This window comes from Eubalaena glacialis, chromosome 9, assembly GCF_028564815.1.
Source record: "Eubalaena glacialis isolate mEubGla1 chromosome 9, mEubGla1.1.hap2.+ XY, whole genome shotgun sequence".
NCBI classification, from domain to species: domain Eukaryota; kingdom Metazoa; phylum Chordata; class Mammalia; order Artiodactyla; family Balaenidae; genus Eubalaena; species Eubalaena glacialis.
The window spans coordinates 83,111,887-83,132,898 of record NC_083724.1 but is presented as its reverse complement, the minus strand read 5'-3'; the positions used below and the strand labels follow the sequence as shown (position 1 = coordinate 83,132,898).

Here is a 21,012-nt window from a genome sequence, read left to right as displayed (position 1 = left end):
ACGGAAGTTTACCAATTTTCCGGAATCAGAAAATAATAAAATACACATAACGTTAACCAATTTGGAATCCTACCCCTACCTTCCTTTCCCCTTTCTATGCAGTTAGTTAGCCTCTCATACCAGCCCTCGATTTACCGGAGCAAACACTGTTTATGCCGAAGGGCCTGGCAACGCTTCTGCCTCACCCCCAGTTCCGGCCGGGCTCCCCAACTCCAGGAGCCCCAAACACAGGTTCCAGGGGCCCGCACGGAAAGCACAGCCGGACTCTCGAAGGCGTGGGAACCGGAGCGGGGCGCTCCTCCTCCCAGGCTGGGCGGAGCCGGGCCTCGCTGGGCAAGTGCGTGAGGCCGCGCCGGGCGCTCAATCTCGGCGGGCGCTGCTGAGCGGTGCGCGGGGCTAGGGGCGCGCTCGCACCGCTCTGGGGTTGAGCCCTCCCAGTGTCCGCGCGCGGAGCCACGTCGGAGCGCGCCGTCCCGACCCACCCGGGCGCTTCGCCCCGCCCGGACGTTCCCGCCAGTGGCCTAACCTGCTTGACTCGCCGAACTCGCCGCAGCTCCCGGCGGCAGCAGGTGGCCTCGGACTCGCCGCCGTCACCGCTGCCCAAGCGGGCCGCGCGCCCCGGAGCCCTCTCGGTCGCCCCCGACAGGCGGGATGGAGCCGGACGGGGACCTGGAGGAGCTGGCCCGGCTGCGCTCCGTCTTCGCCGCCTGCGACGCGAACCGCTCGGGGCGCCTGGAGCGCGAGGAGTTCAGCGCGCTGTGCGCGGAGCTGCGCGTGCGGCCGGCCGACGCCGAGGCCGTGTTCCAGCGGCTCGACGCCGACCGCGACGGCGCCATCACCTTCCAGGAGTTCGCGCGCGGCTTCCGCGGGGCCCACCGCGGGAGACGGCGCTGGGGCCGGGGGCCGCGGGAGCCCGTGTTCACTGCGGCCCTGGTGGGGTCCGACCCCGGGGACAGCCAGGAGGACGAGGGCGACGAGGACGCGGCGGCGGCACTGGCCGCCCACTGGGACTCCGCGAGCTCGGGCCAGGCTTGGCAGGACTTCCAGGCGCGACTCGGGGACGAGGTCAAGTTCATCCCTAGGTGCGTGTGTGGTTTGCAGAGCGGAAGGTAGTGGTGGTGTTTCTGTCCTCCCTGGGACGCTGCCATCTCTCCCTCTTACACTCGGAGTGTGCAGACCCAGTGGACTCTCTCTCTCTCTCTCTCTGTCTCTCTCTCTCTCTCTGTCTCTCTCTCTCTCTGTCTCTCTCTCTGTCTCTCTCTCTCTCTGTCTCTCTCTCTCTCGCTTTCCTCCATTCACCGACGCACTTTTAACTCTTCCAAGACGGGATCCCCTAGAGTTAAGGAAAAGGAAAGCGTTCCGAGTCACAGTTCGGGGAGAAAGTTTCACTTGCTCATTTCTGAGTTTCACAAGCCAGAGTGAAATCCACAGCGTCCGGAGATTTTTCCGGGACGCTGGTTTAGGAGCGCTCCCCGAACCTCAGAGACTTGATTACATCACCTCCTACTCCTGGCCTCCAGGCTGCACCTGGAGCAGCAACGCTCGGTGACCCGGGCCGCTAGCCAGTTTGTCATTCTCTACGGTAGTTTTTGTGTTTGTTGTTTTCCTGCTACTACGTAGAAAACAAGACATTGTTGCGCATTTATATTGCTGCACACAAAGATTCACCGATGCCTACTATGTGCTAGGCATTTTACAGGTTAATTCGTTTAATATTCAGAATAACTTTGGGGATGGACGTTCTTATCTGTGATTAATGGAGAAATTTAGATCTAAAGACGTTAAGGGACTTGCCCAGTTACTAAAAGAGCAGCATTTGATCCCAGATGTTGTGAATTTTAAAAAACTCACTTTTTATACCATAGAATAAAATCATACAGTAAACTCTCTACTCTTGTGTCTGTGACAGAAATAACATAGTATCAAGTTACTTAATTCTCAGGGGGAAAGGGGATGCCTGCAGGTTCAGGGCATGGTGGGAAAGATATTCAGGTTTTATTGAGATTAATTTGCACCTATCTCTGCCTAGAGTCATGGTATGTCTTGAGCTATTTTCACTTCATCCTCAGGCGCTACAAACATCTTAATAGTATAAAATGTTTTTCTGCTCTCTGGATTTTCATTGAAATTTTATGCATCTCTGGTTGTCGTTATTAGGAAGATCTGAACATTTTGGTCGGCAGTTCACATATCTGAGACATAAGACTCAGAAAAGGAAATAGCCCTGGAAGGCAGCAGCGGCCTGGCTCACCCATTCACCGCTTAGACCTGCAGGGCTGGGAGTCCTCACTTCCTCCTCCGCCCAGCTTCTCCCTCCTGTTTGGAAAGTTCAGGGAATACTGGGCATGGAAGGTTACTCACTGCAGTATAAGAGGGATTGTGGAGAGAAAGTGGGTGCGATACCTATCTTTTCTGTTATTTACAAATGAGTGAAAATGCAGTGTCTCCACCAGGGAAGTAGAAAAATTTAAACTTTGCTGTAAGCCATATACTTTGAATCATCTTTCATCTGTAACTTGGTTTGGGTCCAGCTAGTTTAAAAAGGTAACAATATTAAGAATAAGAAAAGGTAAGACCACACCATATTTTATACACACGCACATACACATACACACACACACACACTGAACTACTTTTCAGAGTTGCTAAGTCTCAGCAGCCAATATTTGACACTTAACCTTTAAATGATGAAAATGACTTTCTTAGGATCAGCATACAACCAGATCTTAATATTATTGGTGACATTATTATTATCACGATGCCTTTCCGACTCTTGAGATGTTATTAAATATAATGGCACCAGTGTCACCTGGTAGACTTGTGTCCTAAGCCCCACCCCCGTCTTCTGCGAGATTAACAAGTACAATATTTGCCTTCCTGTACTCGTTCCAGTGGAAAAGAACTAAACTGAATTGCTTCACCTGATTGTTACTATGGCAGCCATTAGCTGTTTTGGTAAATTGGGTTGCTTCTATTCTACTTCCTCATACAGCTGTTCATCTTCCCTTCCTCCCATTCAAATGTGATAAAAATCTTTCGTTATTGACTATGTCATTGCCATTATTTCAGCCAAATTAATTCTGCAAACATTGTTGAGTGCCTGTTTTGTGCCACTGTCTTAGGTACTGTCCTAGGTACTTGGAGACAAAGAGAAGGAGGAGATGTGGTTCATGCCCTCAAGAAGTTCATAGTGTGGGTGAAATATTTATCAATAATTTCCTCAGAGAACATGTAAAGGCAGGAGAGTTATTTGCAGGAAACCCCATGTATTGTGGACATAACCCAACAGACTGCCTGCAAGCAGGAACTTTCTTTGAATTCTTGAGTTTTTTACCTTAAAAAAAAGAAGTCATGTTCACTTTATAATATACTGGGGCTTAGTTTAGCATAAAATATTATATATTCTTCCAGGGGGAAAATTGTCTTTCTGGGAAGGTGTGCCATTTCATCTGGTGCCTTAGTTTCCCACCTTGCACTCCATCTTCCCCCAGGTGGCACCCTGTCCGATCCCTATCCTAGGGGGGTATTTGTGTACAGTTTAAGCAGAACAGATATCAGATATAGGAATGTGTGGTTCCTGCAAAGGCAAAATGTGGTAGTGATTTCCATTTCAAAGATCATTCAAACTCTTAGATCAAAATATTAAACAAATTTGGGTTAAAGTCCTCAGTCATCGATAATTGTGATATTAGAGAGAAAATAATATTGCACTGTGAAAGAATAAAAATGGTCTCTGGGTGATGTGTTAAATTCTCAAGTTGGTCTTCTCTTAGAAACTGAGGGACTTCTTTCCTTAAAAGTTGGGGAAGGGAGTGTCCCGCCATGTGACACTGTTAACCTGAGCTGGGCAGGTGTAAATGGTCCAGAGGGTCAGGATGGGCCGTTACCACTAGTTCCAGTAAGCTGGAACTAGGTCAGCCAGCAGGTGAAACCAGAATGGGCAAGGCAATGTAGTTACGTAAGAGAATTCCGGAAGGAGCATTGTATCAGGCCAAGAAAAATCCATGAAGTGGGAAGAGAATGTCTGGGGAGAAACAGAGGGCAGAGTTGTAATTACCTAGTGGAGCCAGTTTCTGGTGTCAGGGGCATTATCTTGGTGAAAGGGAGGTTTGTATCCAGTAGGTACTCAATAAATGTACTCAATAAATATTTGCTGAATGTTCTTTGATTCCCTGCTTCATATACTGAGAATGCAGTTAGTTCGTGCTGCATGCATTCTCTTCATTTCTTTTGTTGGTTCCCTCCCTATATTTTCACATTCTGGTGAGAGCTGGTGTCTTCCGAGATTGGCAAGGAGAGAAGGATATAGGGTGTGTGTGTCTGTGTGTGTGTGCATTGAGCATTCGACTGAGGCGGGGCCATGACAGGAATTCACCTCTCTCCTCTAGTCGGAGCCAAAGCTTTTCAGAGTGTTCTCAATTCCATTTGTAGCAATTTTGAGTGTCATTTGTGGACTGATTCACTTTAACTTAGAACCCCATGTTCTCACAAACAGAAACGCAAGAGTCCAGCTGGCACCAGAACCACAATGAACTTGTGAATGGGCACCAGTTTTGCCACAATAGCCAGATTAGACCCAGGGTGGGTGGGTGCCTCTGGTGTAACAGGGGTTAGCATGATTGGTGACCTGCCAGACAGGGCTGGGGCGGGATTTGTTCAGGCACCAAAATCAGACCTGTGTGGTCAAGCTGTTTCACATGGTTTGTGCCCTTTCTACACACACAACGTTGAAGAAGAGTCTTCTGTTGAATAACTTAAAAACAAGAAATTTAATTGAGAAGAACCAAAACTACCCACTTGTGAACTGTTGTATGGATTGTCAAAAAGGTTTACTTCGGCACATCCATATAACTATGAAGATGATGACTAAAATGGAGAGGAAAAGCAACAGGTGACACCAATCCCACTTAACTAGGACGTTTTAAAAAACATGAAGCTACAAGTAGGCAGAGGCATAGTTTCATGGTCAGGGACTCCTTTACATTTCCCTTTCTTGGGGTCCACTTTAGGGCTTTTGCCTCTGATCGTCTTCTTTTGTAATAGTGCAGTTGCTTCATAAGCCCGCTTCACCTTCATGATATGGTGCTTGGCAGGATGGGAAAGGGAGAGGAGAGATGGACGCAAAGAGAGAGGTAAACACAGAGAGGGCTAGAGACACGGAGTGAGAGGGGGACAGGGTGAGAGGAGGCAGAAGACAAGCAGACAGAGAGACACTGATTGATTAGATAGTGCCTCCGTTTCCCCTCTCTTCCCACTCAGTGAGGGTATGGCCCTGAGACAGCTCGGGATGCGAGAGTTAAATCAGCTCTTCTCTGTTTGATCTCAGCTCTTGAGTATCTTCCACATGTGAGCATCTGGGTGCTTTGGACTGTGTTTTTAATGTTTGAAGATAAGTATATTTTTTTCATCCATATTGCCAGTAATATCTGCTGCTCATCCAAGGAGATAAAGATTGGTTCCAGCCTTGGGGCACCATAGTGGGTTGGACTTCAGTCCTGGAAGAGGTTCAGAGATGCTTTTGACTGTGTGTGATGCCTACCTTTGGCACTGGCTTTGAGGCCTATCAGTGTGCTAGCCACAAGCTTTCCAGAGATTTCCTGCCTTTTCTGCATTCAGAACTGGGGATATATATATGTGTGTGTGTATATATATATATGTATATCTTTATATGTCTCTGTCTCTCTATATAGATTATATATATCTTTACTTTCTAACTGTTTCTGGTCTGTTGCTTTTGTTTTTCCTCTTCAGTATATCCTCTGTCACAATTATGTGTCGTTACACTACTGCTGAGGGGGAGAAACCTGTCCATTTGAAGCACAGCTCTTCCTTGAACCATCCAAACCTTGCTCCTGGGCCCAGCAGGAGTCTCTGTATGGCTTATATTTTATGAGCTCTGCTTGCTGGTGGTGGCCCCTTCTGGTTCTGATATTTGAATTTCATCTCGAGGTAGTAATTTCTTTTTGGCCTCCTGGCCCCAGAAAGGTATTCTGGCCTCGCATCCTTAGAGGACTGCCAGTTTTGGCCATACAGACAGTGGCCTGCTCTGACCCTCAGATCTTGCTGATTGTTCAGAGCTCTGCTGGCAGGTTTTGGTGAGAGATTGTTTACTCCGCCCTTATGGTATGGGTAAAAAGAAAAAGGCTTAAGATGGGGTGTCATTGGAAGACTACCCTCCAAGGACCACAGACTCTTCTCTAGCTTGTCTTTTAGCCTGAAGTTTTCATTTACTTCTCTCCGGAATCACTGTTCAAATACACGGTCACTTGGAGCTTGTAAAACCTCTTTCTTGATTTCTTCCCAGGTTACATGATTTTATTTCATTTGTAAAATGGAAGTAGCTGAATCGGGCTAATCTGCCTTGAATGGAAGCTTAGAGGCTGATGGCGGAGAAGAGAGCCTTTGATGATGGGGGAGGTTAGGATGCTGAGGTGATTCAAATGTCTGCTTTATTCTCCTAAGAGGATATACAGTATACTTTCTTGCTTCATGTGTAGCTTGTGAAAGCTTAGTTGCACCTGACTGCAGTATACCATTGGAGGGAAGAAATGGGAAGAGAGTATTTATCGTGGGTATTTGGGTTGCTCCTATCTGACTCTGTTAGTCTCATATCAGGTTGTAAAATGGAAAGTAAACACTGTTTCCCAGAGGAAAACTGTAATGATGGAATGACACGTATGATTTCTTTGATATTAATTCCTCAAAAAAACAGTTTCACTGCTTCAACTGGTAAATATTTTGGGTCTTCCAAATTATAATTACTTTTGTCAGAGTAATTATAAAAAGAGAAAAGTGAATTTTAACCCTTAAGGCCTTAGTCTATATGTCTTATAAAAACAAGACATATAGATGCAGTAGCTCAGACATGTTTCTTTCATTCTTTCTCTAATTCCCTCGGTATTCATGTGCCTGCCAGTGTCCCAGGCACTAGAGAGACTCCTTCGTAGACCTGACCTTCAAGGAGCTCATTGTCTCATGTTTTTAAATACCTAGGGGTTTCTGACATCTGAAGGACCTGAGATGCAGTATAATAAATGCAGAAAAATACCTCAGGGCACATCTCCAGACTATGGACATTTCATGTCAAGAGTGTTTCTCAAATTGGGGGCCCTTTGGGTCTTTATGTGTATGCTTGGCAATCTTAGAAGACTAAACATTTATGTTTTCATTTTATGTTATCATTATATGATAATATAAAACAAATTAATTTGAGCACATTTGGAATCACCTGGATGACTCTTACATGACAGATTTGGCTACACTGTTTCAAAACCTGCCTCTGTGTTTAAGATTGTATGGCATCCGTTCCTTGTCATGGACTGATGAGGAAGGCACAACAGTGGACTTGGTGCAAATGATGTGTCCACGTAAATTGAAAGTGACCAACAACACACAGTGTTGGGTTGTCTGTGTCCTCAATGGAAAAGTGATCAGGGAGTGGGGTTTTGATCCTGTAAGTGTGGCTGGAAAGCGCAGCACACAAGCTGCCAGGACCATACTGACATTGGCTATGGGGGTGTAGTTTCAGTAGAAGTGCATCCCTTGTCAGTTTAAATGAATGTTGCTAATTCTCATTCCACTGATTTTGCAAATGCATGTTGGTCACATAAATGTTTGGGAGCTATAAGTATAAGGAGTTTATATCTGGTTTATGTTTGTTTATAGTTAAGTGACATGATATAAACAATATTTACATCAACTCTGGAATCCATAGGAGATATTTTCTTTTATAAGGTCTACATGTTTATCAAGTGTGAGAAATACTGTTCTAATAGGACTTGAAATCCTCAAGAACTGTATAAGATTGAAAACATTAGTTTCTCTATTTTTCATTGCTTATCGATCTCGTCCGTCATTTAAATCGAGGGCATAATATTGTGGAAGAAGTTCATCTTAAATTGTTCCCAGTCTTAAGGATCATTTTTGTTATTTGCCCACAGAGGAAACTCTTCTTGCCTTTTTCCTATGTCATTCATTCACTCCTTCATTTAAAAAACTTTGTTTTTAATCCATGTGTGCCTGGGACTGCACCAGGAATGGGGTGCTTTAAAATGATATCCAGTCAAAAATCAAAAGTTTCTTAGACAGTTTCTCTCTCCCCAGAGGTGATGGCACCAGTGAGCGTAATGAACGGGAAGAATCACAAGGTGGGTGGTCTGAGTCCAGCTCTCACTGGGGGTCAGAAATCAAGCAGACCAAATCGACAGATGAGTGGATAAAGAAGATGTGGCACATATATACAATGGAATATTACTCAGCCATAAAAAGAAACGAAATTGAGTTATTTGTAGTGAGGTGGATGGACCTAGAGTCTATCATACAGAGTGAAGTAAATCAGAAAGAAAAACAAATACCGTATGGCATCCGTTGCTAACACATATATATGGAATCTAAAAAAAAAATGGTTCTGATGAACCTAGGGGCAGGACAGGAATAAAGACGCAGACATAGGGAATGGACTTAAGGACACGGGGGCGGGAAGGGTAAGCTGAGACGAAGTGAGAGAGTGGCATTGACATATATACACTACCAAATGTAAAATAGGTAGCTAGTGGGAAGCAGCTGCATAGCACAGGGAGATCAGCTCGGTGCTTTGTGACCACCTAGAGGGGTGGGATAGGGAGGGTGGGAGGGAGACACAAGAGGAAGGGGATATGGGGATATAAGTATATGTATAGCTGATTCACTTTGTTATACAGCAGAAACTAACACAACAATGTAAAGCAATTATACTCCAATAAAGATGTTTAAAAAATAATAGTAAAGGCATTAATTTAAAAAAAAAGAAAAAGAAAAATCAAGTGGACAAACTAAATTCAGGGAGTTTCTTCCTCTCTTCAGTAGAGCAGTTATCTCCATTTATCTTGTGTGGTGGTGTCACAGTTCCGGCAAGAGAGACTCTAGGCCCTGTCAAATTATCTCCACGTTCCCTCCTCTTACCACCCCGTGGGCTGTGACTGATGTAATGGAGCGGGGCTCACAAACTCTGAAGCCTCCGGGGCCAGGCAGGTAACATAGACCTGGTGGAGTGGAGTTGGGGCCCAGTAGCAGCCTCTGCTTCATATGCTGGGGGGACGGACAGATGCTGCCATGCAGGACATCGGCCCAGTGTTGCCAGCGACGCCAATTTATAAAGGATGGTGAAAAATCCAGATTTTAAGTAGGAATCTCCAGTTTTGCATATTCCATGAAGGACAAAGCACAGAGGCGGGAAAGATACTTTTTCCAGTTTGCAACCCCTGTTTCCTACCTGAGAATGTGCCCTAGTAAATTCAAGTGTCAGGCGTGATCTTGCTTTGAAGATTCTTGTTGATGTGAACATGTGGTTCCATGGTACCCTAACTTAGAATTTTAATCATGCTACTTCTTCCCCTTCCAAGTTTGTGGGGTAGTATTTTGACCCAAAGATAGTCTGTCTTTACTCTCTTTTTTGCTCTTGGGTGTTCTTGTAGTTTCCTGAGTTACCTTGTTCAGGCTTAACAGATGTTGCTGTACAGTATTTTCTGCCTCCAGGTTTGCTGCCCTGATGGTGTGTCCTTGGAGGAGGAGGGCTGAGCTCTGAAAGCATTGAGATGTCCAGAACACCTTTTACCCTGATGTCTTTCTTTCTCTTCATTTGAAGCTGAAAGTATTTGTCACAGTTTTAAGATATGTAAAAAAGAATGAAATAAAAATAAGGGAATTTAGTGATGAGAGGTTATATTTTCTGGTACCACAATGGTATTTCCTTTCATTATTGGAATATTTTGTCCTTCAGTCAAAAAATTTTTATGGGAATGAGAAGATGCTCATCACTAATCATCAGAGAAATGCAGATCAAAACCATAATGGAGTATTGCCTCACACCTGTTAGGATGGCTGTTATGAAAAACACAGAAAGTAACAATTGCTAGTTAGAATGTGGAGAAATTGGGACCCTTGTACATTGTTGGTGGGAATGTAAATTGGTGCAGCCACTGTGGAAAACGGTATGGAGGCTCCTCAAAAAATTAAAAAGAGAATTATCATAGATCCAACAATCCCACTTCTGCATGTGTATCCAAAAAAATGAAATCAGGATCTGGAAGAGATATCTGCACTCCTGTGATCATTGCAGCACTAGTCACAATAGCCAAGAGGTGGAAACAGCTCAAGTGCCCATTGATAGATGAATGAATAAAGAAAATGTGGTGTATACATACAATGGAATATTACTCAACTATATAAAAAGAAGGAATTTCTGTAGTATGTGACAACACAGATGGACCTGAGGACATTATGCTAAGTGAAATAAGCCAGTCACAGAAGGACAAATAATGTATAATTCCACTTATATGAGGTATCTAAAGTAGTCAACTCTTAGAAGGTTGGATGGTGGTTGCCAGGGGCTCGGGGATTGGGAAGTGAAGAGTTGCAGTTCAGTGGGTTATAGAGCTTCAGTCGTTCAACATGAAAAAGCTCTAGAGATCTGCACAGTAAGGTGCATGTAGGCAACAATACCGTACACTTAAGAGTTTGTTAAGAATAGAGATTTCATGTTATATGCTTCTTAACCACAAGAAAAGCAAACATATGGAATATAAAATTTCTTTTTTACAGAGATAAGAAATTGGGATAGCTACAAAAGCTCTGTGTCTCATATCTTTTTGGATCAGTCCCAAATACAGGCTCCGTCAAGGTTTGCCCCTTAAATGTACTCACACCTGTCGTTTTCAGGTGACCAAGCAGAAACACGCGAAATAATGACACATTCTGAGAGCTCCCTCCCACCACACACACACTGAGGGCAACCGCTCTCTTCAATTTCAGTTTTTGGGGGGCATTTTATGGGCATGTTCAGCCATGATACCCCCTCACGATCATTACAATTATGGAGCATGCGCAAGTGACCATTTTGTTATAATGGTATCTCTGACCTAGAGTGTTTTTTTTTTTAATGTCTGGATAGAAAACAAACAAGTGCAGCTGAGTTATTCATTCTGAAATCTGGGTGCAGCAGTGGAAGTTTCACCTGCTATGAGCCTCTTGTCGCTGCCTGGTCCAGAGGTGGAGGGGCGGTGGGAGGTTGAGGCAGCAGGCGCTGGCTTGTTGCCCATCTCCTTAGGCGTGGGGGTTGCACAGTGCATCCCCTGGCGTGACCCAGTCACCTCGTAATTCTTGCTCCTGTAGAACAGTTACAGTCTGCTCTGGCTGAGGTGGACGAATTCCTGAGGAGTCAACCAACATTTGCTTAGAAAATCCATGTTTTAGGACGTTCATATGTCATGTTTTCTAATGGACATGCCATAAACTAGTGTTCGTGTTTGTGATGCAAGTATGTTTTCTTTTCCTCCTTGGGGATCTGTTGGCAGAGCATGTACTTCAGTCTGGCAGAGATGGTTAGCCTGGGGATGTCAGTGAATGAATTACAGTGCATGCATTTCTACTCTAACACAGCATGTGTATTCCAGATAAACCTAATGTTCTGCAAACACACAAAGGACATATGGAAAAAAAAAGTAGGGATGGGGCTGATCTCTCCATATCTGTATAGCTTTGCAACCAGCATACTCAAAAAACCAGTAACAATCTGAATAAGATATTAGCACAATAAAAAAAGTCACATTAGATGCTTAATAGAAACATACGACAGTCCAGGGTGCCAGTACAGAAAAACTGTAAATGTTTTAATGCAAGTATAGGATTTTGCACTTTGTTTTTTAAGGTGAAGGTAACTTGGTGGATGGAGGTGCATGGGTTGTGGCTGCTGAGTTACAGGAACAAAGACAGAATGCACAAAGACAACGCATGTGTACCGTCTGTGCTGGGAGGAAGCCCCCGGGGAATGGGCATTGCGTCCAGACTGTGTTCATCTGCAGCCGGCTGCCTTCAGCTGGGGTAATGGGCTTGCACTTGGTGGCTGTTACTTGGGTACAGAGCATCGACATGCTGGGAAATGCAACTTCCACTTCTGCGTCATTCACCTGTTGACCTAAGGGATGGGCTAACTGATGCTATAGGAACATGCACTGTGTCCGAGCAGTCCTAGTCTTGAGTGAAAATGCATGGGAGGCTAAAGCAAGGCACAAAGCCAGAAATGAGGGTTAGGTTGATTCTGTGTGTACAGGTCCGGAGGTTTTCTATTGGTCTAAAAGGGATAGTGCACTGCCTGTCTCCTAAAAGATGACAGTGAATAAGCTGTCTTCAGGCTAATATCTGTCCACAAAAGTCCACAGATCTGTTGGATAGGCTGTTGCAATCCTAATGAACCCTGGTGAGAATTATAATGTTATGTTGTAAGTGAGCATTTGGGCCATTAAAAAGTGACCTATTCTGTTGAATAATATTTTAAATTAAAGTTCTTATTTAGCAACTTAATAAGAATTCAGTTCTTATTGAATTCAATTTATTCAGCCAAGTAAGCTGAATAATCTTATTCAACTGTTTTAAGCAGTGCTAGCATATATTCATGGTGAAGCTGGTACATTTGTTCATGTGATTAACCCCAGGGAAAGTACAATGATATAAGCCACTGTGTTAGTTAGTTAGAGAAATAGAGCCAATAAGATGTGAGCGTGTGTGTGTGTGTGTAGGCAAGGGGGCGTGGATTTATTTTAAGGAATAGGCTCATGATTGTGGAGGCTGGCAAGTCTGTAATCTGCAGAGTGGGCCAGCAGGCTGGAGACCCAGGGAAATGCTGACACAGCAGTTTGAGCCCCAAGGCAGTGGGCTGGTAGAATTCCCTCTTCCTTAGGGGTGCTCAGTCTTCATTTAAAGGTCTTCAACTCACTGGATGAGGCCTGCCCACGTTCTGGAGGGTAATCTGCTTTACTCAAAGTCTAACTGATTGAAATGTTAATCTCATGTACAAAAGACCTTCACAGCAACATCCAGACATGTATGACCAAATATTTGAGCACTGCAGCCTAGCCAAGCTGACACATGACATTAACCATCCCAGCTACTAAAAAAAGTTTTCCAGATGCTCTGTTTTTGAGATTCCCTATGTTGTGCAAATCGGTTCTGGCGAGATCAGAGAGCATTTTTTATTGCTTCCAGCTTATAAAATATGCACCAGAAATTTTTCAAATATTTATTTGAATCTGGAAAAATCCTTATACATATATTATATTCCCCTTGTACCCCTTCCAAATGCCTAAACACTTCAAAACCACATATCAAATTTCAGGGGTGGTTTAAATTTATTAACATTTTTCTATCTGCCAAGAAGAGGCTTACCCTCCCTGTGTTCATGGCTCTGAGATGCCCCCTGGGAGAAGAGGGCTTCTTCACCCTGGTATCCACCCCTCGATTCTCACCCTACAACCTCACTCATCCTCAAAATATCCATAACTCCACACTGAGCCCCTCATGGAAGAGACATCTTGGATTTAAGCAGCCTCAGCCATCTGGCAAGTCACGCCGGCACTTTACATTGCTGCACTTTCCCAGGCAATCTAACTGCTTGCTTGCTCACTTCCTTTCTTCCTTTACCTCCTCTCCCTCCCTCCCTCCCTTCTGCAAATGCTGTGGGAAAAGCACTATGCTAAGAAGTCCAAAGGTGAAGGTTTAATGAGAAATTGTACAAAAATCCCTAGAGTAGGAACAGGTTCTTACTTTACTGTCCCCAACTGCTAGTTTTTGTCCCTGAGTTGGTAGAGCTAACAGGGATGCAAATTGAGAGGCACAGGGAAGCCCAAAATGTTCCACGAGATACAGGTCCTAAAACTCAGCCATAAGGAATCCGTGAGTTCCATGCTCAGTTTCCCAGGACAGGCATTATTCAGCTCCCAGGAGCTCAGCAGACACTGGTTTTAAATCACGTCTTTTCTCAGGCTCTGCAGCTCAGGGCTTCAGACCAGCAACGCTGGCCACACCCGGGAGCTCTTCCAGCAGCGCAGACTGTGGGCCCCACCACAGACCTACTGAAGCATCTGCGTTTTAACAAGATCCCTGGGAGACTCATGCATGTCTTCAGCTCGGCTGAGGAAATGAGAATTGAGGGTGTGGAATGCAGCCACGTTTGGTTGGGAGCTGCTATTCAAAAGGTAGAAAAGCCCCAGAAAGAGAATGTGGAACTGAGGTAGAAAAGATAAACATCATGTGCTTCAAATTTTGCCTTGGGTTGCCTCTGAAATGAAATCCAAATTGTGAAGTGTTCATGATTGAATTTCCCGTGAAGATAAAAAATATATACTCCCTCGAGTATATTGCGTAATATTTTATGAACGTGTTCTTCAGAGACAAATACACCTACAGAAGAGTGCGAGGAGCTTGGTGTACAGCCTACTGACTCTTCACAGATGCAGCACTCTCATATGTGGCGTCCAGCTCTAGAAACAGCATGCGCCTAGAAGCCCGGTGCTCCCTTCCAATCACCGTAGCCCCTCCCTGACCCCCAGGCATGATTTCTTGGGTGTTTTTTTCCTTACTACATAGGTTTGGCTTCTTGCACTCACCATTATGCTTGTGAGCCTGTAGTTGTAGATCTGTCATTTTCTCTACTGTATTCATTGTGTGAAGATATCACAATTTATCCATTTTACTTTTCATGGCCATTTGGGTCATTTCTACTTTGTGGCTATTACACAGCGTGCCGCGATGGGCAGTCCATCTTTTGGTAAGCATATGAACTCACACAGTGCCTTGCTTTTAATAACTGTTTTCAAAATAACTTCAGCTTTCCTTGCTAACTCAGGGTCATCATTATGAAGCTGAGTTTCATCCTGGGCTGTGGTGTAGCGTATCCCCAGGATTTGTGGGGATGGTAGTTCAGCTTGGCTTTTTGAGTTCCTGTGTGCATTTTCTGTTCTGGCTGTCAGGCTGCCAGGTGACGGTTTACTGTTGTCAGTTCTTCCTTCCTTCCTGGGTACCTTCGTTTACTGAAGACGCAGAAAGCAAACTGGTCAGATGTATTAGAACTGTGTTCAGAACCCCTTTGAGTGCATTAGTTATTCCTGTGCCAGGGAGGGGGCTCACAGGCTGCTCTTCGTTCTCTCCTGACTTTGTCTGCTTTTGTATTCTTCTCAGGGCCAGATGCCTGAGCTTCAAAGGGCTGGAGTGCTGCCGTCATTTTGAAATTAATTTTTTTTTGGCAGTTTTATTCCTTTTCCATTTTTATTTATATTTTAACTCCTTGCCCCCTTTCGTTCATCTTGAAAGTTCCCCAAGGTAGACACTGTAGTTCTAATTGTCTTTGTAGAAATTATCCCATGCAGAAGAGGTCCAAGAGGGAGGGGATATATGTATACATATAGCTGATTCACTTCATTGTACAGCAGAAACTAACACAACATTGTAAAGCAATTATACTCCAATAAAAAAAAAAGAAAAGCACAAAACATGGATTTATATTATTATGAATACATGTGAGAAGTACGCACCTAGCCAAGAGTAGGCATGGTGTTATGCTGAGATGAATCCACAGAAGTCTGGCAAGTCTTGCACCTGGGTCTTGGGCCCCAGACCAATAGTTGGTTATTGAAATTATTTTTAATGCTCTTTTCTTTGAGTCTCGGGGAAATGCTACAAAAACTGTACATAGAGGTAAACAGATACTGCTGCTTTGTGAGGGTCTCCTTGTCCCCTCAGGCCGATTATTATAATAACCTATTACAGCTCCTTCTTTAGTACCACTTGTATTTAAAGCAACCATTCAGCTTTTATTTCCATTTTGTTTAGTAGCTTTTTGGCCAATTGTACACTCCAGAAGGGATGTTATCCACACAGGTGAGAGAGGGCAGCTCATACCTCAGGGAAGCAGAACTGGAAACGAGGGCAAAATAAAGGTTTCGGATGAAAAATGTAAACTGAAATAAATGTAAATGCACAGTTGACTGAAATTGCTTTTTCATTATCTGATGAACCAGTGAATTAAGATGATGACTCGAGAGAAGACCGGTTTCTCTTTTCTTGGCTCTCCAGAGGGGCTGAGTTCAGATTCCTTCAGGAGATGGTGTTTGCAAATCTGCAGGTTGGCTGCTCTTCCAGTGGACTGTGGCTCTGGGAGCACAGAAGGGGACTAGATCTCCGGGCAGCTGATCCTGGTATAATGTGGAAAAGTTAGATTTTAATAGCTTTTTTCGGCTACCTTCTTTTTTAAATCACATTCCAGAAAATCACCCTTTGGTTCTTCAGAAAATCAAATGAAAAAGTAATTAAACTTCCCTGCAGGTTGTTAGGGAAGCAATGAAGTGCAAAGTTGATGAGCAGTGGAGTGCATCTCAGGAAACTTCTATCTTATGGAAAATATACCCTAGGCATCGCTGAATGAGACCAAGAACCTCTCAAAGGGTTTTAACTGTTGAAATGTCAAAATTAAAGATGTCAACAACATTTTATTTTAGAGGGGAAGTGTGTTCAAGAAAATTTGTAAGAAAATCTCTACAACTAATTTTGGGTTATTTTGATATTTTTTCATCCATCTCTGCATAAACAGAGAGACTGGAAAACCATTACTGGTTTTTGATGGTTAGGTAGCAAGGTAGGTAGGTAAAACTCAATGGTTAGGTAGCAAGGTAGGTAGGTAAAAGTCAATGATTCTTAAAAGTAGATTAAAATTTTTTCTGTGATATTTTTGTACAGTAACTAAACAAACACTACATGCATACAAATAGTTTTAAGATAGTTCAAAGATGTCATAGAAAAGAAATTCTCATTTAACTACATGATTATCAGGGCTAACTCTTATAACCTTTCAGAAAGATTTTTAAGAAGGCCAGAGCAGGTTGTGTACAATCTCCAACAGATTTCCTTGCCAGTATCATGTATACTCAAGCATAAGGTCAAGATTTAACTGTTGAAGACAATGTGACTGTAGCTTATGCACCTAACAGTTATCCTTTCTTGATATCAATAATAATTTAGAGTTAAATGCCAGTCATTCAATAGTAGCGGTTATTCAATATATATTAAATACGAATTCAAGAAGTAAGTTTACTTTAAAAACTAAAAATAGAACTACCATATGACCCAGCAATCCCACTACTGGGCATATACCCTGAGAAAACCGTAATTCAAAAAGTCATATACCACAATGTTCACTGCAGCACTATTTACAATAGCCAGGACATGGAAGCAACCTAAATGTCCATCGACAGATGAATGGATAAAGAAGATGTGGCACATATATACAATGGAATATTACTCAGCCACAAAAAGAAACAAAATTGAGTTATTTGTAGTGAGGTGGATAGAACTAGAGTCTGTCATACAGAGTGAAGTAAGTCAGAAAGAGAAAAACAAATACCGTATGCTAACACATATATGGAATCTAAAAAAAAAAATGGTTCTGATGAACCTAGGGGCAGGACAGGAATAAAGACGCAGACGTAGAGAATGGACTTGAGGACACGGGGAGGGGGAAGGGTAAGCTGGGACGAAGTGAGAGAGTAGCATTGACATATATACACTACCAAATGTAAAATAGATAGCCAGTAGGAAGCAGCCATATAGCACAGGGAGATCAGCTCGGGTGCTTTGTGACCACCTAGAGGGGTGGGATAGGGAGGGTGGGAGGGAGACACAAAAGGGAGGAGATATGGGGATATATGTATACGTATAGCTGATTCACTTTGTTATACAGCAGAAACTAACACAACATTGTAAAGCAATTATACTCCAATAAAGAAGTTAAATTTAAAAAAAGTTTACTGCTGAGTGAGCAGATAGAATGCACTTATATCCCAGAATATGCTAATTTTAGGAGAGAAAATGAGTTCTTTGCTGGTACTCATGTTTCTGTGGTATATAGTAAGAAGTCTTTGGGAGATTTTAGAAAGACAAGCAAATCCTTATCTTCTATAGAAGCTGGTGATGGGTTATCTATGTAATGCAATATTTTAATAAGTCCATGTTGATCTTCATAAAATCATGTGATTTAATTTGTTTTTGGAACTCACATATATAATAATATTTATAAACTTAAACATTATTTTGTTTAAAATGCATCCTAATTTATTATTGAAATATATTTAGGATTCACCATATTGTTTTAGCCATTTAGCTTGGATGGAGTTCTGATTTCAGCATCCTCAACCCACAAACACACAAATCTGAAGTGGAAGAAAATGAAGGGGTCTCTGTGTATCAGAAATATTAGTTAGAAATCCCCACAGGACATTTTCTCCAGTTGACGATTTTTGACTCTCTTCAGCTTTCTTAGTGTATGTTATATAGCAAATATTGGCTGTTTCTCTGTTGGAAACAATGTGAAAGGAGAAAGGGGAAAATTAAATCAAGGCAAAAGGCAGCCAGCAGGTTGAAGAGGAGTGTATGCCCTTGCATGTAGATTTTAGAGCAAATTCTGTGATAAGCTTAGGGCAGATTCTACTAAACAGAGGATATTCTCAATTTTTTTTTTGGTACTGACATGTATGAATATCGACTTTTGTAAATATTTCATCCCTTGATTGTCACAAGTTCTGTTTTTGCCTCCCTTCAAAGTACTTTCTTTGACAAATACTTTCACAAGTTTCTTAGCTTTTATAAGACAAGACTTGTAAAATAAATTGTCTCCGTTTATGACTCTTTTGAATGTTTTCCCATACTTAGATGCTTCAGAATTGTAGGCCTTTTCAACTCCATTTTATTTTGGTACAGAATATAAATATAAAAGATGTAGATGCTGATGCTTCTTCAGGAGATTTGTGTCTTCTGGTTCATGTGGTTAATGATATCACTCTAATTCACTATAGTGGAGGATAAATGCTGACAAACTTTTTTTTTAATAAGCCTATTTTTAAAGAATGCTTTAAGGTTTACAGAAAAATTATGAAGATAGTACAGAGAGTTCCTATATAACCTGCACCCACTTTCCCTCATTTTTAACATCTTGCACTGGTGTAGTAATTTGTTAAAATTAATGAAACGATATTGATATATTATTAATAATTAAATTCCATACTTTATTCAGATTTCCTCAGTTTTTCCCTAATATCCTTTTTTTGGTTCCATCATTCCATCCAGGACACCACATTATACTTAGTTGTCATGTCTCCTGAGGCTCCTCTTGGCTGTGACAGTTAAATATTTCAAGCAAGTTACATGGTTATCACCATCGTTCTTGAGGAAAGGAAATTTGTTACTGAACTTTTTATTAAGCATGCATCTTTTTTTGTCTTGTGGGGTCATTGCTGCTAAAAGGATTTACTGCAAAAGGTAAAAGCATTACCATCCAGTAAAATAACTGGTTATACATTTAAACCACACTGAAAATGGTTAAATCACAGTAGCGAAAACATTCTAGTTACTTTGTATTGCTCTGTGGCAAGACTCTCCAACTTGTGTTTTCTGTACCTATTTCCTGTACACTGTGCCTGTAATTTCCTAATTTCCCACTGATGTGGCCAAATGGCTGCCCGGCAGCACTGTGCATCTATCTGCGGGTAGCGGCACAACTGGCTGGTTTTCCAGGTGGCCCGCAGGTCAGACCCCTCCATCTTTCTCCATCACCATCGAGACCTGTAGGAGTTATCTGTCTCCAGCTTCTCTTGTCCAAGCTTAATTTGTTTTATCAGTGAGCATTCCTGTTTCCTGCTCCTGAAAGGAAAGTCTTAGTTACATTGTGTCTAGAGAGAGTCAGGAAAGGAGAAATGGGTTTATCACTGATTGTATTCTGATTTAGCTGCACATTAGTGAAAAGTCTTTTCACTGCACAAATGTCTCACGCTACCAGGTGAACGCTGAAGGTAAAAAGCACACATCCACTAACTCACCCTGGCTTATTTTAATGCAGCTGTTAATAACTTTAATGCTTAAAAAAACCTTTAATGTATAGTTAGTACACAGTTTAATAACAGTTACTACCTGTTAATGCAACTTTTTGATTACAGAAAAGGGGAAATTCTGGATAAATGCTAAAGGACAACAGGCTTAAATTGGAATTGTTCCTGGCAAACCTGGGAAGGTGATAGATGTCGTCTGAAGGGAAAATTTAGCATAGAAACTGATATGGCACTCTTTATTTTCTCCCCAACCCCTATCTTTCCTGCCAAAATAGAAATTTTCAGTGAAAAATAACTATAATACACATAGTTGCACTAACATTACTAGATTATGCCTACATTTAACTTGACTCAAGGTAAATTGATAGAAGAGAAATATTGGGAGAGTGAATGTGCATTTATAAGGTAAGAACTCTGAAATAAAGACACATATTCCCACATATACCTACCCACTGTCTACATATATAAGCACATTGATAATGTGATGTCCATAAATGAAAAAATTTGATATGGACCTAGGGACAGGGTGAGAGCAAAGGCCTGTGTTCCTGGGTACAGAAGGGTTAGGTCTGCATTGCCCCATCCCCATTCCTGTGCTCAGGGCCTTATGCTAATACACTATAACAGGGATCAAAGTAAGGCCCATTTGGCCCTCTGCCTGTTTGTGTAAATAGTTTTATTGGAGCACAACCAAGCTCATTCGTTGATTGTTGTCTATGGCTGCTTTCATGCTACAATGGCAGAGTTAAGTAGTTACAACAGAGGTGGTAAATATTTTATATCTGGTACTTTAAAGAAAAGGTTTACTGACCCCTGGACTATATAAGCTTTGCAGACTGACCTCGAGCGTGACCCAACTCTCACTTTTCAGTTTCCCCTGCACTGGCCCCATAAGACAACATTTCAGTCCAAGGGGCTTCCACACCATACGGCTTTCTTCCTTTCAGCCCTTTTCCAATACACAACATAGAAGCAGACAGGAGATAACCACCTACTTCTCTCCAACTCATTTGGGTAGAGGAGTCAAGAGGAAGCGTGACAATGGCTAATGTTTATCAATTACCTACAGCATGCCTTGCACTGTTGTCTGTGCTCCAGTTGGGTTAATCCTCACGTTTTGTGGTAGGTTCAAGTACTATACCCACTTTATAACTGAGGAAACTGGAGCTCAAGAGGTTCAGTGTTACACCGTGGGTCACAAGGCCAGGATGTGCTGAGGAAGCATGTGAATTTAGCCAGGCCATTACACTTAACCCGTGCGCTCCTCCTTCCTGACTTCAGGAGCCCTCAGCTGTTTCGAGTGTGCCGGCCTTAAACCTTCAGCACGGTG

At 42.7% G+C, this 21,012-nt stretch overlaps 1 protein-coding gene across 1 annotated transcript in view; it reads left to right on the top strand.

Moving 5' to 3' along the window:
• The first annotated feature begins 387 nt into the window (after positions 1–387).
• Positions 388–21,012, top strand: part of RASEF (RAS and EF-hand domain containing) — an 83,229-nt gene continuing 62,604 nt past the window's right edge. The window contains exon 1 of the mRNA XM_061199286.1: positions 388–1,082. Coding sequence (XP_061055269.1) covers positions 652–1,082 — 431 coding nt within the window. The 5' untranslated portion in view covers positions 388–651. The remainder of the gene's footprint in view (positions 1,083–21,012) is intronic.